Genomic DNA, 26,537 nt, shown 5'->3' with positions numbered 1-26,537 from the left:
TAAATGTGAGTGGGTGTTAAAGAACCCTCCGCCACCACACACACAAAAGGCAAATGCAAATTGCACGTTGAAAAGAGGCTTGTTTGTTGTAAAAAAAATCAGGAGTGTAATATAGGAATCAAAGCATGGAGGGTGTGGGGACGCCCGCTTTCCTGGCTTTTTGTGTGTTTTTATTTGTAGTGTCTCACCACCCCATTGAAGTCAATAAGACTTCCGAGTAGACATGGTTAGAATTGTGCTATAAATCAATGGAATTTTTTAGTAGACACATAGGATTGTGTTGTTAATCTTTCCCGCCCCCTGCGCCATCCTATTTTTGAAGCAATTGGGCAGGGCTTACTTAGGTGTCACTGCTGTTATTTGGCAGGAAACTAATACTGATTTTAAAAAAAGTTCTGCAACGACCAACTGATTTTGACAAACTATTATATGGGGTGTATGTATTTTTACATCTCCATTGTGTGTGTATGGAGTCTTTCCAACAACCCTGGGAGGTAGGTTAGGCTCAGAGTTGGTTCAGTCAAGCTTAAAGGAAGTGTGTGTTGGCAAACCTTTTTTGGGGGGGGAGGGTATTTTGCTGTAATATATCAGAACTGTAGAATGTTGCTGTTAAAACAATGCAGAGGGGTGGATATACGCATGTTTCCCCCCCCCCGCGCATAGTCTATGAATAAGACACAATAAATTTTCACCTCTCTTTTCTTCCTGGGTCCTCCCTCCCACTTTTATTTTTGCAACAACCCTGTGAGTTAGAGTACGCTGAGACAATGAAAAAACAAGAAGATGATACTGAAAAACATGTTTCAGGTAATTTATTCTTAATATGATGCCGTTTGATCTAGTGCTGCCTCTTAGATATCACTCTTTCTGGAAGATACGGTATTGTTGAATACTGTTCTTATTAAGATCTTTGACTGTTTGTTTTCCTGTTTGAAATCTGTTTAAAGAGGAGTTTTTAGCTGCTGCTATCTTTTAATATTATTTTAATTTTTAAATATCATTTAATGATTATGAAGCTTAAACTATTTACTTTCTCTGACATGTTTTGAAATGCTGTCTTTTTAATCTTGTTTTAATGCTGAAATGTTATTTAATAATTATCTGTTATATGATTATGGTTTCTGAACTATTTATAACGGTTGTGCAATTCCTTGTAAGGGCAGGAACTCTGAAAGGCAGGTTAAAATCTGAAATCAACACTGTGGTGTCAAAGTAACTGTCCATATTGGTAGCATATGTACATAAGCAGCAATTCTTGTCAAACCAAGAGATTGCTGGGAAGTGGGTGGGAATTTAGGGGACTAATCTACACTCATTGTACCAGGCACAGGAAATCTTGTCGGCACCAATGGTTTAATCATATAATTTGCCCTTGACTGAAAGCTTTTCCTTTTACATTGGACCCCTTGTCCCCCACTGTGATTCCTATTTGGACTGGAGCCTTCACACCTTTAATTTGCATTGGGGGGAGGTAAGCTCACATTGGGGCAAACTGGTGCTCCCCCCTTCCTGACAGAACTCCCCAACCTGCTGTGTGCTGGCAACGTCTGAAAGAAAAAGTTTGCACTCAAGAGCAAACTATGTAATAATACATGTTATATATCAAGATATATTAGAAGTGACCCTGTCAGTGACACATTGGACGAAGATGGGTAGGTGAAACAGTCCACCAACGCAGGTCAGAAAAACAAGCATTGAGCACTGGCTGAGGAGGATGGGAACAGCCAGGGGATTATCAAGTGGTCAGGGGAGATGCATTGCCTCCCCTCCCACCCCCAGTATCCACTACCTGAAGTGGCTGCTTCAGTCTACCTAATGGTATCGACTGTCCCTGCAAGACCCCCTTTGATCTGGGCACAGAGGAGGGCATCTATACAAAATCAAAGCAGAAAAACACATACAGGAAAAATAAGTAATTGGGGGTGCCCACCCCAAAATCTGCTCTGGGCCAGGACAAATCATACACCCCATGAAAGGGGAGGGTGTCCTCTATGAGATGCCACTGCATCCTGTCTGGCCCAGAGCTTCTGCTGGGCGCAGGGGCAGGATGAGGGCATCTATGCAGACAGAAAGGGTAGAGAATCTTCTTACTCTTACTCATTTCTCAGACCTGTTTCTGAAGTGAAGGGTCAAATCTGTAAAGAAGTTTGAAGCAGCCACATTAAAAGATAAGGGCAGGGCATTCCAGGCAGGGGGCTGCCAACCCCGCTTGGATATGGATGTCTTTGCAGAGGATCCCTAGTCAAGGTTTACCAACAGCACAATCCAAACTATATCTACTCAGAAGTAAGTCCTGTTGAGTTCTATGGGGGCTTAGTCCCTTAGTATGTGTGTTTAGAATTGCAGCCTTCAGGGGCATCCATCTTTACTCCCAAATGCTCCCATCTAACATCTCCACAACACTAGGCTCCTTTCTCCCTACAGTGGCCTTCTGGTGACTGGCCTGGCCTGAAGGCACTTAAACCCTTCTTGCCGAAAGCAAGTAGGCTAGATTAAATGTTCCCTACCCAGGCTCCATCTTTTAGCTAAGATTTCTAGCTTAATTTCCAGTCAGATTTTTTTTAATTGTATGATCCAAGCAACTGTGATTGATGCTTAATGTATCATGCTTAATGACATCACTCGGGCCCGCCCCTAAAATCTCAGGTTTGGGGATGCTTCTGACCTGGCAACCCTATTCCTGAGTTTCACTATGATCTGTAGGTGCAAGGTATTGTTGAGTCTAGGGGTCCTTGCAATGGTACAAAAAGCAAGAGAGGTACCTAACAAGTTGACTCTACCGCATTGATTCACCATCAGGCCCATGAGAGAACGGGTGGTCAATAAAGTGGCTCTCAAGTAAAATCTGTTTCCCACCCAGCGTTCCTTAGAACACTTCCAAAAAAGTTTCAAAAAATAGAAGAAGCTTCCTGTTAGGATAACACTAACTGTGCTTCCTTCAAGGGTCCTGACTAGTTTGAGAGGAAAACTAAAACACAACTGACAAACAGGGAGACAGGGGAGAGGATACAAGTTAGGTATCTAGCTAGACTGAAGTAGTAGTCTGATTCCTGCAGAAATCCACATGGTCAGAGCCAACTTGTAGGAGAACAATGTAGAGCAGTCCAAAGGATATGTAAGGGACTGGACACAGTGGAGGCTGAGATGTGCCAAGTTAAGGGAAAGACAGTTCCTGAGGGGTGTTAGCTCCAATACAAAGGACAAGCCTAGACAGAATGGACATTAAATGAGGTTGCAGGTATTGCATTGTCAGTAGGCATCACAATACAATTCTCTGGCCAAAGAGGGAAGGAGGTCATGAGGGGTTTCTGGTCAATCAGAATCCACAGCCAGATGACTGAGGTGTCCCTTGTGGGGAAAGGTGGAGATGTTTCTAAGGAAATGTAAATTTAGACTTAAATTATTGGGCAAAGATGCTTGCCCTATGGTTATATCTCTCTATCGTATATTTGCACTAGTTTGTCATCATGCAGCTCCCACTGGAAGATATGTAGTGCCACATCATAATCCTGGATTTCCATGAAGTCAAGGTGGAGTAGGGGAGCAAAAGAGAAGGAAGGATGCACAACAGCAGTAACTGTAGCATGAGAGCGAGGAGGAACACTGGGAGGAAAAAAGTGGTGGTTTAAAACAATGGGAGAGGTCTGAATAGCCTGGGAAGGAAGGAAGGAAGGAAGAATGAAGTGTTTTGAACAAAGTTTTAACAAGGATAAATAGCAGGAATGGGTGCAACACAGGTGCAAACACCAAAAAGCTAACATGGGTACAGCAGAGCCTTTCCCAACTTCCTTCTCGCTGCATTCAAAGCTCTCCCGTTTTTTTAAAAGCACCACTTTTTTCCTCTCAGTGCTTCTCCATCCCTGCTTTACCCAAATCTCTCCAGTTGCTTTAAACTACCAATTTCTTCTGCCACTTTTTTCCTGTGTCCCTCCTGTCTCCCATTGTTTTAAGCTGCCACTTTTTTCTCCTCAGTGGCCCTCCTTCCATCCAAATTTGACCCCAACTCCCCTTATTTTATCCACATCATTTGAACACAGGGAACTAATCTTCCTCACCTTAATACCTTTCCCCTCCTCCCCCAAAGAAGCAAGAACTAGCCCACATTTCAGTGACCCACTTAGTTTTCTATTACTTTGAATTGAGAGAGCAGTCCCATACAAGCAACAGGACTCACAGATCCCTGCTTCAGACAGAAGAAATTCTTCTAGCAAAGCTGCATTGTGTGCTTCCTTCCTAAAACAGGAATATATTTTATAATACCTTGGTGCTTATAAAAGCACACAATCCTGATATCTCATTTGAACATTCCTTACAAAGTTTACTGCAATGGATTATATATGACAACTTTGCAATTGCAGTTGCTTATTACCATTACATCATATATTAGAAAATCCTCAACCAGAAAAGAGCATGTGGACTACTCAAAAAATGATGTGGCAAAAAGCCCAGCTATACAGCACTGTAAACTAGGCCAGCTATTTGTTCACTGCCTGCTGTTGCTAAGATCGCTGCTAAAAGCCCTAGGGAACGGCTGAATTGAAAAGAAATGCTTCAGATTATATATCGACTATAACAACCACATGCGTGGAAATGTGTACCAAAGACATACAAATAATTATTATACCTTACCTTCCAAGGCCCCTTACAAGCAGCATTAAATGTTTTTTAAATAAAAAACACACAACAAACCATGGGAAACACCATTCATCTGCAGTAAATAAGAGGCTCTGGATCATGCTCTAGGACAGCAACCCAATCAAGCTAGAATGCTTTCACTTAGACCCTCTTATAAAAGAACCTTTAACAGATGGCCTGCCATTCAGCAGACTACAAAGATAGCTAGGTAGAGGGTTCACATTGTTAACCAAGACAGAAAAGATATGCAAATTGTGGGGCATTTTCAAACCAATTAACTAAAACTGCATATACAGATCTGATCTTTATTTGGAAAACTTTTTATTTGAAAAAAAAAGGTCTGCTTATGCAACCAAGTGGCTACGTGGTTGCTAATTCAAATTCATTTCATGGAGGATGGTCATTCTGGTGAGTTGATTCTCTATTGTTGACCAGCAGGTACAATCTCCAACTACCACCACACCAACAGAATAAGGCAGGTTGATGCTGTGATGAAAATCATCACTATGAGCAGACTCCACACAGCTGGATTCAACATGGCCACTATATAGGTGCAGGGAAGTATGAATTACCCCTCAGTTCCACTTAAGGCATTAAGCTTGTTTTCATGACGGGTATGTTTAAACTAGCGAGCCAGCATGGTGTAGTGGTTAAGGTGTTGGACTACGACCTGGGAAACCAGGGTTCGAATCCCACACAGCCATGAAGCTCACTGGGTGACCTTGGGCCAGTCACTGCCTCTCAGCCTCAGAGGAAGGAAGTGGTAAACTACCTCTGAATACCGCTTACCATGATAACCCTATTCATGGGGTCACCATAAGTCGGAATTGACTTGAAGGCAGGCCATTATGCACACATACACACACGTGGAAACAGTATTCATTAATTTTCAGCTGACGTTTATTTCCATGTGAGTGCGTTTCGATCACTGGCCAAGTTGGGAATGCCTAACATTAAAATGAGAACCATGTGCTGCCTCACCACATTATTAGCATGCAGAACATGAGGGGACCCTGGAGAGCTACTGCCAGTCACAGCAGACAATATCAGGCTAAGCAGGCAAACAGTTTGATCTGAAATAAGGCAGCTTCCTATGTATCATTTCCAGACCGGGGGTTTGAGGCCACACAGTCAACTCTCTTATTGGAGTGCAGACTCTGTAATAAAGTTAACACGCACCTAGCACAAAAGGTTCTGCATGCATGGGGCACGTGACTAAGGTACTATACAAAACTGGGGAGGGGGGAAGCTGCATTTTGAAAAGATTCCCCCCCCCATTTCAAGTGAAACAACAGAATTTGGTAGGTTTGACATAAGAGGAGCCTGCTGGGGCTGATGGGAGTTGTAGTTCAAAAAAGTAACTTTTCCAAGCTCTGATTGTTTTGCAGTAAACAAATCTTCAAGTAAAACCTTCAATGAGTTGCATTGCTTACCATGATACAAATGTCAGTCTTTGAATCAACAGTACTTAAACCACCAGTAGTACGCTTCTGAGCATAGTTCAGAGCGTAAAAGATTTATCACATTTCTATTTCACACTTCCCCCCCAAGGAGTTCAAGGATTATCCCATTTTATCTTTTCCATAGAGTGCAAGGTTTATTGGGCTGAGAAATTGTGACTTTATCCAGTGAGCTTTAAGGCCGAGTGGGAATCTGAACCCAAATCTGTTCAGCACACAACTCATACTCTCTCAACTATACAGCACCATTAAAATCCATGGGAATTCTGCTGTTGACTTCAATGAATTCTGGATTGCAGTCTGAATTAGCAACTTTGGTCAAAAGGAGCTGCTGTCACCTACATTATTTTCTTGCATCCCTTTCCTTTTTGCAATTAATACATCCTCTTAAGTTAATATTATAACACTTTGAAATGAATGATTCAGCTTAACACTTCAAAACAGAAGAAAACACTCAAATAAGTTTGTATGCAATAGTCCAAACTGTTCCCTTTAACAACCACCTCCATTAATTTTCACAACTACTCAACAAAACAGGAATTTGATTCAAATGATTTTCTCTTTGTAGAAATAATATTCTAAGTAAACACCAGAGAAGGAAAAAAGTAACAATAGATAAGGCAGTCAAGCCTACCCCATGAAGGGTTTTTTCTATTTTGCTTGACCATCAGAGTTTGTATAGAGCAAAGGATAAAAAAAACCTTGTCTTGTATTTAAATGTTTTGCCAGAAAGATTAAGATGACATTTAGAATACTTATAAAGTAATTCACAATAATTTATTTATTATTTTATTTATATCCCGCCCTTCCTCCCAGCAGGATCCCAGGGCGGCATCTAGAGCATAATACACCTGGTTGAGTCACATACTGCAGGTTCCATAGCCAAAAGCCTAAACATAATTTAGTCCATTCTGAAATAAAAATATTTTATTTGCAAGTTATCAGGTAGCTTTCCTTTTGTACTGATTTTGCTGGTGTCAGGCCCTGCGCCAGCAGGCAATCAAGTCAGGCACTGGCCAAGGGTTCCTGCAGCTGGCCAAGGGTTCCTGCAGCTGGCCAAGGGTTCCTGCAGCTGGCCAAGGGCCCCTGTGGATGGGAGGGTGAAGCTTCCACTCCACAATCCTCACTTGCATTTGGTCATGGAGCATGATCACAAATTGCAACCAGACAGTGGAGTGGATTGCAGAGTGGGAGCTCCACTCTGCCAGGCAACACCACCTGCGTGTGGACAGCCAACGTGCACATAAATACATCTGGTTATTCCTTCTCTTGCATCACTGCATGACTGCCATCACCCAAGATAGATGTGGGGGCATCAACATGACCCTGATACCATCTTGGCTGATAGCACACATGTACTGACATGGCGATGCGAGCAGTGGTGCAGGCAGGTGTATTTAAGCACACATGCACACGGGGATCAGGGTCCTGCCACAGTCTGATGCCAGCCCTGGCTGGTGTGCTCAAGATCCTTTTCATCTACATATTATGGATTGGATCCATTGCACTTAGGTCTAGTTGAAATCAGTTTGAAAAGTTAGGCAGGTCACATACACACCATACATTTAAAACATATGACTTCCTCCAAAGAATCCTGGGAACTGTAGTTTGTTAAGGGTGCTGGGACCTGCAGCTCTGTGAGGAATAAACTACAGTTCCCAGGATTCTTTATGTGTTTTAAATGTAAATTAAATATGCTTTAAATATACACTGTGGATGTCACCTTAGTGAAACCCCATTATCCCAATGGGGCCTAATTCAATTAACGTTGCAATCCTATGGTCTGTGGGAGAGCATTCCAGGGTCCACATGATTTTTGGAATATCCCTCCCCAAGTAAAGAGAGAGAGCTCATAAGTCTCTTATATCCATAGCCAGCATTCCTCTGACATCAGTGCTCCAAATCTGGAGGGTAAAAAATTGACACGCACGGGGAGGCTGTGCATTCCCAGGACTGCAAGACCTCCTGTTCCCCCAACATGCCCCTGAATAGGGAACAAACTACCACAGCAGTGTAGTTTCCCTCCTGTTGGAATTAATGGGAGGCAAACTGTTTTTAAGGGGGCTCCTGGAACTTGTTTTTCTTTTTAAACAGACAATGCACAATCCTGGCAGGACTTGAATACAGTGATTCCTCCACACTCAGTTCGCCCTCCAACCCTAGCAGCTTCAGCAAAAACTGCTGTTATTCATGAAGCTAAACAAAACTTTGAAGATACAATTCAGAGAGTATCGCTGATGGATTATATATTATTTTTCAATGTCTCCTCACAGTACATAAAAGTGTGGTTAAATGAAGAAGCAGCAAACTTCTGGCCCAACAAAAAAGTTCCCCCACCCCCCACATAACCTGCTCACAAGCAAACAGTTTTCAAGCAGTAGGAGTAATGGGTCCAGGGGAAATTCTTGTGTACCAGATACAGCCTATGATAAGCCATGTGTTGCTTACTGCTAAGCCCACTGGACTAAGAGATCTTGGTTCTTTAAATCCCAAATCATACATGGTGTCAGTGGTTGGCCTTGTGCAACTACTTGCCCGTGATATGTCTTGTTTACATAAATGTTAATTATGTACATAAATTATTAACCAAGGGCCAGCATGGCCTAGTGGATAGTGTCGGGCTTCAATCTGGAAAACCTGGATTCAGCAGCACACACTCATTGGGTGGCCTTAGTCAAGTCATCTTTTATCAAGAGTCCATTTACAAAATGTGACTTATAATTATTCACATGAGAGTTCTGAAAATGAAATAAATCCATATCAGGAATGTGAAGTACTTTGCACATTAAACATTCTACACCAACACTTACAATAATTAGCAATATGCTCTATGGGTGCAACAGGCACACACAACTCTCACAAACTGTCATATTTGCTGGACTCTGCACACAGAACTCACTGGCTATTTACAAGACACCATATCAATTGCCTAATAAGAACTATGAATACAGGAAAGATGTAAACAAGTACTGCAAACATATCCACTGAGATCACAGAACTTGAAGGCATAAATATTTGCAGAGTTTGAAATTTCTGTTTGAATATAAATTGAAATCAGACTAAAATATGGACACATTATTTCCCCTATCCTAATCGCTTACTGTTCAGACATGAGCAACAGCAAGTTTTTGTTTACAAGTGTCACTCACCTCTAAACACATTTGGGAAGGTGTCAGTAGAAGCTGATGTCCCCGATAACTTTCTCAAGTGATTCAAAGGCACTCTTTCTCCTTGAAAACCATCTCTACTCCGCCTGTATTCCAAGAAATCTGCAGAACCTGACTTTTGAGCTATTTCACCTCTATGAACTGAAATCTCATCTGTCCAGTCTGCTGATCGGCTAAAGGAACCAGCCAAACTGGCCGACCTCTGCTTCTTGGTTGGTGCACTCTCTTTCCGCTGAAAGGACTCGCGTCTCCTTTTAAAGAGTGGGCTCTGGGATGGGGATAGAGAAGGTGAGTGAATTGGGGAACTCAGCTGCCTAGTGGTGGTTTTGATGTAGCATGGGTTGATGAGAGGATAGGGCTTAAAACATTTGGAACTATGCACAGGACTGCTTGAGACATCCTCGGAGGAAAAAGTACCATTTTTCATTTCAGCAGAAAACCCATCATCCAGTGCTTCTCTGCTGGCTGACATACTCCGTTTCCTTTCTTTGGCTCCGTCAACCTGATCATGGCCTTTATCTGCAGAATTGTCCTCTTGTTCTGAACCTGCAGATTCAACACCTATTACTTCAGTCTCTGATTCTCCAACTGGGGATGGAAAATCAAACACAGAATTGCCTAGCAGAGCCCCATTTTCTGTCATTGCAGTATTTAAAGGGAGTAAATCTTTTTGTTCATGAGGTGGTTGATCCTGCGCCTCTGACAACTGACTGTGCTGTTCCTGCATGTTGAATACACGGCTGCAGGAATGCCCCATTACGTTTGTCGTTTCTTTCACTTCACTTTTGGTATCACAGGCAGGGATATATTCTCGAATTTCCGATTTAGCCGAGACAGGCTGTTCAGTATCTGGACTGCTGTCTTTGTCACTGCTTAGTGAAAGAAACCTTTCAAAATCTAAGGGGGTTGCTTGAGAATTAGCCATGTGTAGGTCCATTGTTTTGGTGCCATTCTGCTCAGTTCCAATGTTAATTGCCCCCTGCTGCTGCTGCTGCTGCAGTTGCAGCCTAATAGCCTGCTGGATATCAGAAAGCAAATCCTCTTGTTCTGTGGCTGAATGGAAACTGTATATATCCGTATCCGAGCCAGAACTGGTCCTTTGTCCATCCTGCAGCTCAGCAGCAGTGGGGTGAGTTTCATTTGTATTTTCAAAATGCTCCACATCTGTGTCCGAGAGACCCCCTTCATCTGCTGAAATGCTTATATCAGGAGTTTTGGTGAGAATTGAATGAGCGCTGTCTAGCTCCTCTGTTTGTAAGGCCTGGCTTTCTAACACATCCTCTCTCGAGCTGCCGTTTCCATCTTTAGCCTTGGACAGGTTTTTTCTGATCCTTAGATTGGAAAACACAGACGCCCTGGACTCAGACTTCCCCTTCTTTTTGCCAGATTCACCCCCTTTGCCATGCCTACCCAGTCCCTTTTTGCTCCCCGCTCCCTTCTTTGTGCTTTCTGCATCCCTGGGCCCAGAAGCATCCTCTCCTCCTTCGTGCACATCACCTGCATTCCTTTTCAGCTTCCCATCTTGGTTCCCCATGTTGTTTAGCAATCGTGCAATGTCAGGAATCAAGCCATGCCGCTTGTCTTCCTTCAACTGGCCTGGCAGCAAGGACCTCTCGAGTAATCCAGGTTTGTTTTCAAGCGACAGTGATGCAAGTGAAGCAAAGGCTTGCTCTGCCTCTTTCCCAGCTGCTCGAGCTGCCTTTTTGCATAATGTGCTGCTAGCAGAGGGCTCCTCTGGGACATGCTCAGTAGAGCACCGAGAGATGCAGACAGCTCCTTCCAATGGTAGCTTGTGGCACCGTTGCCTTTTCAGACTGCTACAGTCCTGAGTCTCTTTGGTGGATATAAATAATAATTCCTCAACAACAGGGATTTTTTTCTCGACTGTCAGAATGCCCTGCATTGTGAACTCAGGGTAGATCAGTTTGTCATTGTGTGCTTTAATTTCAGGCCTTCAAAAGATTCATTTCTGGAATTGGGCAAGGGGTGGGAAGAGAGAGAAAGAAAGAGGGGAATTAAACCTCAAGTTCCATAACAACTGTTTGGCTATTCACAGAAGAAACTAGCAGCCTTTAATCATTGAAAACAAAAATGTTCTGCTGCTTTAACAATTCGTATTTTGCTAAAACATATTATCTCACTTGTGTATATACTGGAATCATGTACCCAGTATTTTCAAAACTCACACAATTCAGCAACAAATTTCTACTTTTTAATACAGAAACATGCAGACACACAACAATTCCTTGCAGAAACTGCTAAAGGTTAATGATGTTACAGATTATTCAATACATTGGTCTGAATGACCATTCAGAAAGAAGCCATTTGTATTCCAAGGGGGTACAAATAATGGTAATCCTCAAAGGGATTAAGTTCATCAGTATTCAGCACACACTCATTGTTTCCTCTTTAAATACAGTGTGTTTGGTACAATCAATAGATGACACCAACCAGCATCAGGAAGATGTAAGTTTAAAGTAAATTCTGTCTCATATTTTATTAAAAATCATTATTAAAATAACTTTAATTGTTTCTACTTCTGGTAGAAGTTTGTGCTTACTGAGAAAAAACAACAAAAAACATTGCTGCTTTATGTTCGTGGGATTACAATGTTTTCAATTAATTTATGTAAAACAGAAGAAGGATATGAGATCTGCCCCTATAAATCATACTCCAAGTCCATCTGTTCCACCATCCTGGCTCTGACAGTAGCCTATACCAATGTCAAGACCCCAGACAATTAGAGACTTGACTGGAAAGAGGAAATGTATCATAGTGTGTTTACTGAGAAGTATGTTCCACTGAGTTCAGTGTGTCTTAACATCCACACATACTTGATCATAATTTCCACTGGATTAGTTGGGATACTGCTAAGTAAACATGCATGAAAATGGGGCTGCTGGGACTAAGGATTATACCCAGCCCACATATACCACTGAACACAAACACCTTACATTTTTATTTAACCTTTTAAGTATGTACATCCCCATAAATTATCCTTCTTGCCGATCATAAAATAAGGGACAGGCATTTGCATTGACATGTCCAGATCACAGCTGTCTTTAAACCACCTTCTCAAGAGTAGCCCATTAAATCTGGATGACATTAAATTAATCTAGCTCTATAGACTAAGAAATGTCCCTACATCTTATCTGCATAGAGCAGAGAAGAGCACTATCCACCCCAAGTATTTTAATTAATTGAAATACATGTATTGAGAGTTATATATGTGATTTTAATTGTGATATTTTATCGTCTTTTGTTGCTTATTTGTCTGTGATTCTTTGATTTATCCTTTCATGCTGTACCCCACTCTGGCATCAGTAGCTGATGACAAGTGATATACACACATTTCTGTATAGGAAAGGAGCTTCCCACTTTTCACAACACACTTTATTTGGAGCCTAGCATATGACTTATATGTTTAGCTTTGTTACACAGTCTGTTCCCAAGACTTGTTGTACCGGTACATAAGTGACTCTAATGAATGCCAGAGTTCATCTGTTTTCTTTTCAGTGCCATAGCTCAAGCAGAAAACAGATGAAGTAAGAACACATAGGTGCAGAATGTTTGGAAGTGGGGTGCTACATACTGTGGATGTTCCCACATATCTAAACTTGCAAACTAAATAATGCACAACTAATTTTCTCAGGTTAATTTTTGCCCATACAACAGAGTAGTGTTTGCTTTTGACTGGCTGCTATTTAATATCAATCCAGGAAAAGGAAGAATGTGGGTATCAAAGTCTTTCACACTTCTGGGAGACACCTAAGGGATCACAACAGCAATTCCCCCTCCTCATCCTGCCCCCCACTGCTAAATAATACCATCAACTATGATTTCAGTTGACTCTAGCAAAGTTTCTGAAAGGACATTATTATAGTGACTTCATTTCCTCTGGGCAAGTAAATCCATGCTCTGCTCTGTTCTTAACAAAGGCTAATTTGGCAAGTGGTGGATTAACAAGAGCAATGACAGGTAAACATGACAGGGGCCTATTTCTCCTCCATAAAGTCTTACTTACCAGGAGTCTGCAGATAGTACCAGACAGAGTGCACATTACCCAAATTCAGGAATATCTTGTAGCCTCTACTTTTGCTCTTGGGACCCATTGAAATCAGTAGTCTCACATGCTTGAATGAGGCTGCTTAATAGAGAGACCACAGCCCAGGAAAATATGTCTGGGCTCAACACAAAACTAATACTATTTAACACTGTTCACCATGGAGCAACCCAAAATGCAAGGAACCAGCTTCCTGACCCCATCAGACTTGCTTGTTGTTGCTGTCAAAGAATGTTCAGAAAGCGTGATATCAACAAACACAAGAGAAGATATGAGAATCCTATGCAACAAATGATGAACAATGGCATATTTGTTTTGTGCATGACAGCATGTTTTTAATTGCATGATCCACTGGAGCAGTTGGCTAGGATCAGGGCATAACTTATTGTATGCTTTTTTGTGGAGGCAGTTTTAGTGACTGTGCCCTGTAGTCACTTGTACCATAGGTTTCCACTGAAAGGAAAATATCAATAAATACAGTAGAAGGTGAATATAACAATCTGGAAGTAGATAAAAGGGTCCATCAACAACTAGGTCTGGCTGATCTCGCATAGGAAAGCTAGACTCCTGACAGAGTTCAAATGAAATGGATGCAGTGTATGGTAATGAGCTAGATTCAGAAATATTCCACTTAGGATCCATCAACCAGTTTCTGTTTTTAGCACAACGCTCCATTGATGCCAGCCATAGTATGTTCCATCTGTGCTGGCCATATAGCTTGTGTTTTCCTTCTTAATCTTCAGTGACACATGTAAGTTAATATACCCCTTTAGCATAAAGTGGTGACTCAAAACACTCCCACCCCAAAAGTCTCTATTTGTCATGACTCAATGTAGAAAAATCACAATTATTTGAAATATCTCAAAGTATGCAAAAACCCTAATCATACTCACATGCACTCACTTTCACACTCACTCACACTCTCTCTCTCTCTGGTGTTTCCCATCAAAGTTTTTAAAGAAACTGGGAAGGTAAAGAGTATAATTAATCAGAGAGGCTTTGGAGAAACTGCTTTAAATAAGTCTCCCTCAGCTTCTTTACACACAGCTGCCATAAGCCAATAGAAAGCAACTTCCTGATAGAAGATCTAAAACAAACAAATAACAGGTCTACCAGATTACCTCGTAACTCCCACGCTCACTTATTTGAATTTTATTGAAATTCAGCTTCTTTTGCTCAATACTTTGAGCACCACAATCAACCTTAATGTTCACCCCTTTTTTGTTACTTAACTAAAATATGGAAAAGCTGTAGGTCCCATACTACAATTTGCACTATATAAACTCTGGGACTGCAAACAGTGTTCCAGAGAGAGGCATGGTTTTAATTTCACAAAAATATGAAGACTGCCACATATAACACAAGCTGCAAGAAACAACCTGGCATTTCATGTCATCATATATGATTTCAACACCACAGATCACACCACTATAAACAGGAATGATAATACCCTAATGATTTCAGCTGCAGTCTTAAGCTACTTACTTGGGAGAAAGTCCCAGTGAACTTGTTTCCAAACAATCAGTAGCCAGGATATGCATCTTACTGTGCGGTAAGTTTAAAGAAAAAATATTATGGGTACCTCCCATAATAAGGTTTTCTTGTTGATTTAGTGAAGAACCTAGTACTAATTCAATATTCAACAAGACAAAAAAATTCCTGAAAGCTAAATATCCATTTGGTGCAGAAACAAGCTCACACCCTACAGTAGTGGTAATCCTCCAATTTCATGTTTCCTCACAAAATCAGAATAAACTAGCAAAAGGGTAGAGAAACGATATAAAAATGCAGAGTTAAACTTACATTCCCCCCCTTGAGTTTCTCAGCTGTGTATACAGCTACTTCTAAACACACAGTGGGAAGGTCAAGGAAAACTCTCCATATCTTCCTTCTCAGCACCATTACTTTAGATTGCATTACTGCTTCCCTAGCACTTGCAGGAACCGGAAAGGGTGTAGGCATTTTTGTTGCCTTCACCTGTAGCAGGTGATGTAGTATTTCCTGGAAGAAAGCCAAGGTGAGCAAAGCAACTCTTTCCCCAGGGCATGGAAAATCGGTAGGGAGAGTAACCAAAACAATGTCAACATGGCCTTTGCTGTCTGAATGCCTGAGCTCAGAAACCAAACGGGAGTCTCATGTACGGCATGATACAGGGGAGGAAATGTAGGGTGCCCTTAAAAGGACTCTGTAAAAGAAAAACTTTGAAAACTCGGGTTCCTTTTTCTTTCCTTTCTAAGGTACCTCATGATAATTACTAGTTGATCAGGTAAGCAGAGACATAGAAATTCAACAAATGCTTTTATTTTTAAGGCTTTATTTAAATTAAAGGGGGAAGAGACTGAGGTTTCAGCCAACCAGGCAATAATGGATGCAAGCCTCGGCTTTTGCTTTAAAGAGGCTATAGAACTCTGAGGGGACTACAAAGCACCATTTTGAATTGTTAGTTGCATTTTGTTGTCGCTTTCAGAAACTGTTGTGTTTGCATTGTTATGCTTTATGTTTTTATGGTTATGTTGTATGCCGCTCTCAGTACTTTTATTAACAGAATGAAATAGAAATACATTGTTATATTACTTCTACTATTATTACTGAGAGGCAGGTAACTAGAGTTGGACTTACAATGGGTTCCAATAATGTGGATGCAGTGGAAAGAGCTTACTGAAGAGGTTTCCAGAGTTGTAGCCTTTCTTTATGGTCTATAGAAAGCACCACCCAGCTTGGTCCAGAGAACAGTTAAGTACTTGCAGAATCAAGTTACTTCCATTTGTCAAATTTCATGAGACTATCAAATTGTCTTTAATAATAAAGCTCTATCCTGAAAAAAAAAATTATATGCATACATATACATATGTACCACTACAGGATATACTAACATTAACATTGGCAAGATTAAATGTTAACTACTTAAATTGCTTAATAAATCCTCAGTATAGGCCAGGGTTTATAAAGGCTCTTTAATCAGAAAATACAAACTATTCTGAATTAAATTTTAAAAACCATAAAATGTACTTGATTCCACCTAGGACTGTCCCGAATCCTATGCACACTTCTAAGTTAATTCACTAATAGGCAAAAAACCTTGCGGTTTAAGAATGTACCTATAGCCCACAGATATTTCTACCAAACTTTAAAAAGCAGGGAAATTGGGCAGCTATAGTGAATGCACCAGGGGAGCAGGAGACCTGAACTCCTCTCTGAGATATTGTACTGCCCTACAAAGTTGTCAAAATGCAAACACAATTTGGGTTGGTCTTTCACAGTCCAATCCACTTGCTGTGTAGCTTGGAAGAATTTGGTAACATGTGCCTCTGAGCATATGGTGAGTGGTGGCAACACCTGCCATCTCCAAAGATGGAGAATTATATTTTTGTATGTTTGTTGGTGTTCTTCTTACTTTGCTTCTTTCCTGTGTTACTAATATTTCTACAGAGAATCTAAACTAGAAAATTTTATTTCCCTCATTATTCATCCTAGAAATCTGTGTCAAATATTTTTATTAATTTCAAAGGCTTTTTATTGGTTAATGCCATATGATGGTGAAGATAGCCTTTTTTGTTTCAAACTGGAGGTTATGGTCTATTTCTATTTTGGGTGCATTAACAGTTGGACCTGAAACTGCAGTTTAATGTAAAATCAGACTGATTCCAATATGCTGCTACTGTAGAATGGCTCTAGTTGTTGGAAAAAAGAGGATGCGTTTTCAGCCTGCTATGTTTAAACCACTTTATTTAAGGCAAGGTGTTCACAATCAATTAAAAACATAGAGCACACCTAGAATTTTGCTAGAATATATTTCACCTTCCACTGTTTTATCTTGTGCAAATTGAGACACTTCTGAGGTCCCACTGGAGACTATTTTGCAGACGTCAGTGCCATTATTCCACAATTATGTTTGGAGTTTTTTTAGTATAAATTTTGCAAAGTGTTGCTGTACTTCACATATTCATAGAAACAAAAGCAAAAGAAAATGATTTCCTATAGAAAACTTCACTAAAATTGCAAAGTAAATCAGACATATTTAAAGTGACCATCTGAACTATATCAACTGTCTTAATAATGTTGCTTCCTCCCGGCTAAAACAAGATCAGCACAGGACATATCTTCTTTCTATTCTTTGGGCTGATTACAGGTGTTGCCAGCACTCACCATATGCTCAGAGGCACATGTTACCAAATTCTTCCAAGCTACACAGCAAGTGGATTGGACTGTGAAAGACCAACCCAAATTGTGTTTGCATTTTGACAACTTTGTAGGGCAGTCCAATATCTCAGAGAGGAGTTCAGGTCTCCTGCTCCCCTGGTGCATTCACTATAGCTGCCCAATTTCCCTGCTTTTTAAAGTTTGGTAGAAATATCTGTGGGCTATAGGTACATTCTTAAACTGCAAGGTTTTTTTGCCTATTAGTGAATTTCCCTGCTTTTTAATCCGGGAGGTAAGAAATGGGATCCTGTGCAAGTTTGCTGAGAATGGATTGATCATTTGTATGTTTATTAAATTCAGTGCGATTTACTCCTGTGCAATCATGCTTAGGATAAATAAAACTGACCGGGGGAGAGGGACGGAGGGTTGGAGTGGGCAGGGAAGGCAGAAGAAGGAAGAGGGGAAGACAAAGGGAGAGGAAAGAGGAAGGAGGGAAAAGGCAGGTCTGATCATTTGTATGATTATTGGGTTGAATCGGATATACTCCTGTGCAATCATGATTAGGATAGGTAAAACTGACCAGGCTGGGCCTGCCAACCAAAAAGGCTTCTGTATCTTTCACAGTTGGGCAGGAGGAAGGGAGAATTCTACCTTGTGGTTTTTCCCATTACAATGTTGCAAGAACACCGGCACTTGGCTGACTTTCTCTTCTCCTAAAGATACAGGATCAGTCTCAGGCCCTGAACCTGGCAACCCTACCTCCCACCCAAATTTAAAACAAAGCTGTCCCTGGCCACATCCACACCAGGCCTCTATTACACTTTGGACAATCATTATTTATTTATCTATTTATTTAGTGTATTTATATACCGCCCCATAGCCGAAGCTCTCTGGGCAGTTTACAATAACTAAAAACATTAAAAACAAATATACAAATTTAAAAACACATCTTTTAAAAACAATTTAAAACAATTTATCATGGCTTCTCTCACAGCTAACCAGAGGGCCACACCCACACCAGACTTTGATTTCACTTGAGACAGTCATGGCTTCTCTCAAAGGATCCTGGGAAGTGTAGTTAGTGAAGGGTGCTGAGAGTTGCTAGGAGACGCCCTGTTTCTCTCACAGACCTTCAATCAGAGTGGCTGACTGTTAAACCATTCTCTCAGGGGAATAGGAGTCTGCTCTCAGCACCCTTCACAAACTACACTTCCCAGGATTCTTTGAGGGAAGCCATGACTGTCTCAAGTGAAATCAAGTCTGGTGTGGGTGTGGCCCTCTGGTTAGCCAAGCCCAGCAGCTGTGAGGCTTTTAGAACACTGACAGTTGGTCCTTACTGAGCATGCTCCGCGCTATGATTGGGTCCCAGCCAAAATTTATTAAATTAATTAAAAATCAGCCAGGCATTTTTTAAACTTTTAAACTGCAGCAGATGAAGGTCAGAGTATGGGGCAACGTCAGTATTAGGATTACAGGTACTCTGTGAACATGGCTGATTTTTAATGAATGACAACAGATTATAACTCAGAGAAAAAAGTCCAAAAGGGCTCTGAGGTTTCTCTCTCTCTTTTTACACTTTGAACTGTCTATTCTCTCTGACTGTTTTGTGTATTGCCATGAAAATTGACAGGGTTGCAAGCGTTTCTGAGTTCAGGACTATAAGTTATGTAAGGTTTTGTTTTGAAATGAGCTTATGGGAAGCATCAGAATGGCATGGGGGTATTTTCCATTTAACATTGTGCAATGCGAAAAATCCCCACTGACTATAGTATACAGCCACTCTCGTGGCTGTATAAATATAATACAGTGGGTGTTTGCTTATAGTACTGATATCCATTTTAGTTAGGTCATTCACAGTTTTACATTTACTCACTGTGTCACTCAGAAGATGCAATTTTGCAGATCTCAACAGAAATGTATTCTCCACAATATTTATTTATTGCATTTGTATACCGCCCCATAGCCAAAGCTTTCTGGGCGGTTTACAACAATTAAAAACATTAAAAACAAATGTACAAATTTAAAAACACATTTTTATAAAGCAATTCAAAAACAAATGCTAAAATGCCTGGGAGAAGAGGAAAGTCTTGACCTAGTGCTGAAAAGATAACAGTGTTGGCACCAGGTGCACCTCATCAGGGAGATCATTCCATAATTTGGGGGCCACCAGTGAGAAGGCCCTCCCCCTTGTTGCCAGACTCCCAGCTTCCCTCCGAAGAGGCACCCGGAGGAGGGCCTTGGATACTGAGCGTAGTGTATGGGTGGGTTCATGTTGGGACAGGCGTTCCATCAAGGATTGTGGTCCTAAGCCGTGTAAGGCTTTATAGGTTAAAACCAGCACCTTGAATCGAGCTCGGAAACATACAGACAGCCAATGCAAGCGGGCCAGAATCGGTTTTATGTGTTTGAACTGTCTGGTCCCTGTTACCAATCTGGCCACTGCATTTTGCACAAGCTGCAGTTTCTGAACCATCTTCAAAGGCAGCCCCATGTACAGCACATTACAGTAGTCTAACTTGGAGGTTACCAGAGCATGGACAACTGAAGCCATTTTATTCCTGTCCAGATAGGGACATAGCTGGGCCACCAACCGAAGTTGGTAAAAGGCACTCCGTGCCACTGAGGCTACCTGAGCCTTAAGTGACAGAGTGGTTCTAGGAGAACCTCCAAGCTATGAACCTGCTCCTTCAGGGGGAGTGCAACCGCATCCAGGACAGGTTGGACATTCACCATCCGGTCAGAAGAACCATCCACTAGCAGCATCTCAGTCTTGTCTGGATTGAGCCTCAGTTTATTAGCCCTCATCCAGTCCATTGTCGCAGCCAGGCACTGGTTCAGCACATTGACAGCTTCACCTGAAGAAGATGAAAAGGAGAAATAGAGCTGCGTGTCATCAGCATACTGATGGCAACACACTCCAAAGCTCTGGAGGATTGCACCCATTGGTTTCATATAGATGTTGAACAGCATGGGGGACAGAACTGACCCCTGTGGAATCCCATACTGGAGAGTCCAGGGTGCTGAGCAATGTTCCCCAAGCACCACCTTCTGGAGCCGACCTGCCAAGTAGGAGCAGAACCACTGCCATGCCGTCCCTCCCGCTCCCAACTCAGCCAGTCTTTCCGGAAGGATACCATGGTCAATGGTAACGAAAGCCGCTGAGAGATCAAGGAGAATCAACAGAGTCACACTCCCCCTGTCTCTCTCCTGACAGAGGTCATAATACAGGGTGACCAAGACTGTTTCTGTGCCAAAACCAGGCCTGAAACCTGACTGAAATTGATCCAGATAATCGGTCTCATCCAAGAGTGTCTGGAGCTGGCCTGCCACCACTCGTTCAAGGACCTTGCCCAGGAATGGAACATTTGCTACTGGCCTACAGTTATTAAGATTTTCTGGGTCCAGGGAGGGTCTGTTCAGGAGTGGTCTCACTACTGCCTCTTTCAGGCAGCCAGGGACCATCTCCTCTTGCAGAGAGGCATTAATCACTTCCCTGGCCCAGCCGGCTGTTCCATCCCTGCTAGCTTTTATTAGCCAAGAAGGGCAAGGATCCAACACAGAAGTGGTTGCACGAACCTGTCCAAGCACCTTGTCAATGTCCTCAAGCTGTACCAACTGAAACTCATCCAAGAAATCAGGACAAGGCTGTGCTCTGGATACCCCGCTTGATTCACCTGCTTTAACACTGGAGTCTAAGTCCTGGCGGATGCTAAAGATTTTATCCTGGAAGTGCCTAGCAAATTCATTACAGTGGGCCTCAGATGGTTCTACCATGTCCTTGGGGCCAGCATATAATAGCTCCCAGACAATTCTAAAGAACTCTGCTGGGTGGCAGATTAATGATTTATAGTGGCAGCAAAATATTTTTTTTGCTGCCCTCACTGCCCCTAAATACAGCTCACCATAGGCACTTACCAGTGTGTAATTGCATCCACCAGAAGTTTTTCTCCATCTGCACTCAAGCCATCTCCTATATTGTTTCATCGCTCTCAGCTCTGAGGTATACCATGGAGCCGTATGAGCTCTACACAGGAGAGGGCACTCAGGAGCAATCATGTCAACTGCCCGGGTCATTTCTGTATTCCACAGTTCAACCAGGGTTTCAACAGGAGCACCAGCCCTATCTGCCACAAAACTCCCCAGAGTCCTTTGTAAACCATCCGGATCCATTAGTCTCTGGGGGCAAACCGACTTAATAGGCCCCCACCTTGCAGAGGGGAAAAGCCGCTGTAAGTCTAAACTTCAGCAAGAGTGATCTGTCCATGACAGAGGGACTGGTGTAAGGCCCCCCACATTCAGATCACCAACTCCATGTCCAGATGCAAAAACCAAGTCTAGGGTATGCCCTGCTACATGTGTTGGGCCAATGGCATATTGGGACAGTCCCATGGTTGTCATGGACACCATGAAATCCTGAGCCGCCCCAAATAAGTTGGCCTCGGCATGGATGTTGACATCCCCCAGAACCAACAGTCTGGGTGATCTCAACAGTACACCTGAGACCACCTCCGTCAGCTCGGCTAGGGAGTCTGTTGGGCAGCGGGGTGGGTGATACACCAACAGAATCCCTGTCTGTCCCGCTGACCCAACACAAGGTGCAAACACTCCAAACCAGTAGTCACATGGACAGGGTGTTTGCAGAGGAAGATGACGCTCCTATAGACCACAGCAACCCTCCTTTCCCAACCCTCAGGTCTACCCTGATGCTGAACCAGGTACCCTGGTGGACATACCTGGGAGAGACTGGCTCCTCCCTGCTCACCCACCCAGGTCTTGGTTATATATGCCAGATCGGCTGCCTCATCCACAATTAAATCATGAATGAGGGAGATCTTATTATGCACCAATCTGGTGTTTAGGAGCAGCATCCGGAGGTCTGAGAGCTGGCTGATAGGGCAACAAACAAACCTGCGGGTGTGGGGAGGACTAGAACAAGGCACAGCCATTAATTGCCTGGGCCGCATTCCCCTTACCTGGCAAGTCCTCCTCACAATGCCATATCTCCCTCTACCCGTCACTACACTAATTGGGCCCCCTCAAGTCTCCCCACTTGTCTCTGAGTCCTCTCTCCCAGGCACATGACTCAAGACCCACAAAAAGCCAGGCAATCTACAGAGGATTATGTATCCCCTCCAGGGAAGGGACAGGTGGACAAAATCAGCAACAGCTGGCTGAATACCTGGGGACCATGTTGAAAGTTAAAAGAGGAAAGCACACAAGCAGGACTACAGCTGAACATCAGAAAGACTAAAGTAATGACAACAGAAGATTTATGTATCTTTAAAGTTGACAACGAGGACATTGAACTTGTCAAGGATTATCAATACATCAACACACTCATTAACCAAAATGGAAACAATAGTCAAGAAATCAGAAGGCTAGGACTGGGGAGGACAGCTATGAGAAAACTAGAAGAGGTCCTCAGATGCAAAGATGTATTACTGAACACTAAAGTTGGATCATTCAAACCATGGTATTCCCGATCTCTTTGTACGGATGTGAAAGTTGGACAGTGAAAAAAATGGATAAGAGAAAATCAACTCATTTGAACTGTGTTGTTGGAGGAGAGCTTTGCAGATACCACGGACCACAAAAGAGACACATAACTGGGTGTTAGAACAATTAAACCAGAACTATCACTAGAAGCTAAAATGATGAAACAGAGGTTATCATACTTTGGACACATCATGAGAAGGCATGATTCACTAGAAAAGACAATAATGCTGGGAAAAACAGAAGGGAGTAGAAAAAGAGGAAGGCCAAACAAGAGATGGATTGATTCCATAAAGGAAGCCACAGACCTGAACTTACAAGATCTGAACAGGGTGGTTTATAACAGAAGCTACTGGAGGTTGCTGATTCATAGGGTCACCATAAGTTTTAATTGACTTGAAGGCACACAACAAGTTTAGGCATTGTTTCCTTTCCATTGGACTCCCCTAAACAGAAGAATATGACAGCTTTTTCCTACAGTTGCTGACAGAAAGGCTTATCTTTTTCTGCTTCACAGAAAACCAGAAGTGGATATGGTTGCCTGCTTTGACTTGTCTTGCTTCTGTGCTTGTATGTGTACTTTGACATATATAAATGAAGCAGGTGACACTTTTCCTATTCTTTGTCTCTATGCCAGGAAAAATCTTCACTTAATTTATCTGAGTCAAGTCTTCTGGTAAAGACACAAAGTAAGACCAGAGAGAGAGAGGGAGAGGAAGGGTGAGAGAGGGAGGAGGAGAAAGAGAAGGAGAAGAGTTGGCAAGACTTGTAGAAAATGAAGAGTTATTAATTAAGAACAATGAATTTCATGTTGGTATAAAGATTTAGTCCTTGGTCTTCTGACTATTTGAAGGAGGGGTCCACTGAGAATTGTATATAGCACTGTACCCTTTCCACCATGTGTCTGCTGCTAGCTAGTGCTTTGTGGAGAGGAAAAACTGTGCAGCATTTGCATGAAGTAATAAGGGAGAAAGACCTTTTTCAGCTGGAAAGCCATGTTTGCTTGTGGACAACCTTCTGGGGGCTGCCCACCCATGATGGGCAGGGACAGAGATACAAGTGAATGGAAAGCAATTGTTACCTTTGTATAGTATGCAACATTCCAGTCACACTGGAGGGAAGAGAGACTCTGTTGCTGTCAGGGGAGGCTGCTTCCACCTGCCTTGCCCCACCCTCCAGCCTTCAAAAGGGAGGTGCCTCAAGAGAAGGACTATGAGGGAAGAGTGACTCTGTTGCCATCAAGGGAGGTTGTTTCCACCTGCCTTGCCCCACCCTCCAGCCTTCAAAAGGGAGGTGCCTCAGGAGAAGGACTATGAGGGAAGAGTGACTCTGTTGCCATCAAGGGAGGTTGTTTCCACCTGCCTTGCCCCACCCTCCAGCCTTCAAAAGGGAGGTGCCTCAGGAGCAGGACTATGAGGGGAGAGTGACTCTGTTTCCATCAAGGGAGGTTGTTTCCACCTGCCTTGCCCCATCCTCCAGCCTTCAAAAGGGAGGTGCCTCAGGAGAAAGACTATGAGGGAAGAGTGACTCTGTTGCCATCAAGGGTGGCTGCTTCCACCTGCCTTGCCCCACCCTCCAGCCTTCAAACGCAGCTTCTTTAGGAGGACTTTCTGATCTTTGGGTTGGGCTGTGTGGGGTGGGAGATAGCTTCTACTTTGTTGTTTAGTTTTATTGCTTGTTTTTTATGTTTATATACTTTTATGTTTGATGTTTATATGCCTTCATTTTGTACGTTGCTCAAAGTGGCTGGGTTTCCAGCCAGATGGGTGACTAATAAATTGAATAAAATAATAAAATAAAGAAAACACAAAAACCAGTTTCTGCATAAACCTAGCTCCAGATAAGCAAGAGACATTGTTACAGATAAAGAATAAAGTCCAGCCAAGACATGGCCTAGGAAGAGTCTCAAGGGCCGGGTAGAGAGGCCTGGAGAGCCACATTCAGCCCTTGGGCCAGATGCTCTCTCTCCCCCAAAATAATATAATTATATATGCATTCATAAAAACTAAAAACGGACAGACAAGAATGTACTAAATAGAAACTAAAAGTGGATACTTTAAAGGACATAAAAACCAGAAACTTAGGGCACTATGTAAAGGTAAGAAGAGGAAAACAAAAACACATATTAGGAAAGAGAGAGTTCCACGCGATGGGACACAAGAAAATTGCCTGCTTGCTTTTAAGGCAGAAATTCAGCAGTGCAATAGACGTGAATTATGCAGAAAGCTGCACCTGCTAAATTTCTCTGTGTTAAGCTGCTGCTAAGAGCTTAGGACGGCTGACAGAACAAAAAAATCCACAATTCTGTCTCAGTCAGTGAGTGATGGGTGATTATATATAATTCACAAAAACAGTTTCAGGAGCAGATGTCAGTTATTCACCAGGATACTTACTCTGGAAGTCAGAGAGTGAAAGAGAGATGGCTAGAAAAGGAGAGAAGAGAGTTTTGGACAGAGGTTTTGGACACAGCGCAAAAGCTAGGAAAAGAGATGTTTGAGTGTCTCGCATGTCAGCATAACTGCTGGAAGCCCCCCTAGAATAGAAGCCACACTGTCACTCCAGTTGGGGGAGAGCATCTTCTAAATGCAAGGCAGGATTATCAGGGCTGTAGTCATCCAGAATCTCAGGAGGTCTTAGGCCCCTTACATTTTTGGGAGCCAGGTCCCAGCAGGGTCCCTATGTCTGTAACATCCTATAAGCTAATCAGCACAAAGGGGGAGCATGTTGGGCACTGAAAAGAGTCTTCTAACATGCTTCCTTGTACTTTTCTGCTGATTGGAGCCAAGTCTCATCTCAGTAAATAACACACTCCCCCTTCATGCTGATTGGCTCCTAGGGATGTTTGTTGTTGTGAGAGAAGGCATTAACAAGGATCTCATTCTCAACCCAGTAGCTTTAAAAAAAAAGGAGGGGAGAGGGAAAGATGTATGATTTTGTTCCAGCCCAAAGCCAGAAGTAAAGCAGGAGGAAAAGAGAAAAAATGTGGGGGAGGAGAGAGAGAAACTCTTAGCAACTTAGCTTTTAATAATGTTATATATGTGTGTGTATTGTGCATGATAAGGTGAAATGCAAATGAATATGCTGAAGAATGTATGTGTGGTGCAGGCAACACCAGAGATTAGGCTCAGGGATTTCCATGCTTAAGTTACCCTCTAAAATTCACAAACTCTGCCAAAATGCAGTTGATGCAGTTGATGCAAAATTATTCTTAATATGGCAGACAAGAAGGGAAACTTAGTAAGGGAAGTTCCTTACAGCATGATTATGATGATAATAAAATGCCTGAATGGGCTGAAACCTCTCTTTTTGTAACATTCTAAGTATGTGTGGAAGGAGGAGGGGGTGACACAGGGAGATAGAAGGGTGTAGAAAAATCCATTCCTACATTCTTGAAAGTGGCAAATTCCTATGCAAAATTATTTATTTATTTATTTATTTAATTCAATTTTTATACCGCCCATAGCAAGGCTCTCTGGGCGGTGTACATTGGATAAAAAGATATATTTACATTCAATTTAAAAACCACCTGATCATCAAATCAACAATTTAAACATACAACAAACGTGAGATTAACATAAT

General features: G+C 42.3%; 1 protein-coding gene across 5 annotated transcripts in view; it reads right to left on the bottom strand.

Annotated features, from left to right (window-relative positions):
* The window catches only part of FMN2 (formin 2), a 340,988-nt gene extending 316,858 nt beyond the window's left edge, over positions 1 to 24,130 (bottom strand). The window contains exons 1-2 of one of the 5 annotated variants that reach the window (XM_061624583.1): positions 24,040 to 24,130; positions 9,245 to 11,231 (exon numbers count right to left, since the gene is read on the bottom strand). In XM_061624583.1, coding sequence (XP_061480567.1) covers positions 9,245 to 11,165 — 1,921 coding nt within the window. In that variant the 5' untranslated portion in view covers positions 11,166 to 11,231; positions 24,040 to 24,130. Of the gene's footprint in view, positions 1 to 9,244; positions 11,232 to 13,286; positions 13,306 to 14,218; positions 14,295 to 14,810; positions 15,101 to 15,128; positions 15,577 to 24,039 lie in introns of those variants that run through there. The other 4 variants (XM_061624581.1, XM_061624582.1, XM_061624584.1 and 1 more) reach the window with 4 other exon arrangements.
* Between the last annotated feature and the right edge of the window lie 2,407 nt (positions 24,131 to 26,537).

The sequence above is a fragment of the Rhineura floridana genome, chromosome 4 (genome assembly GCF_030035675.1).
Source record: "Rhineura floridana isolate rRhiFlo1 chromosome 4, rRhiFlo1.hap2, whole genome shotgun sequence".
Lineage (NCBI taxonomy): Eukaryota > Metazoa > Chordata > Lepidosauria > Squamata > Rhineuridae > Rhineura > Rhineura floridana.
Note: the sequence above shows the minus strand (reverse complement) of the source record. Positions and strands in the feature narration are given on the sequence as shown.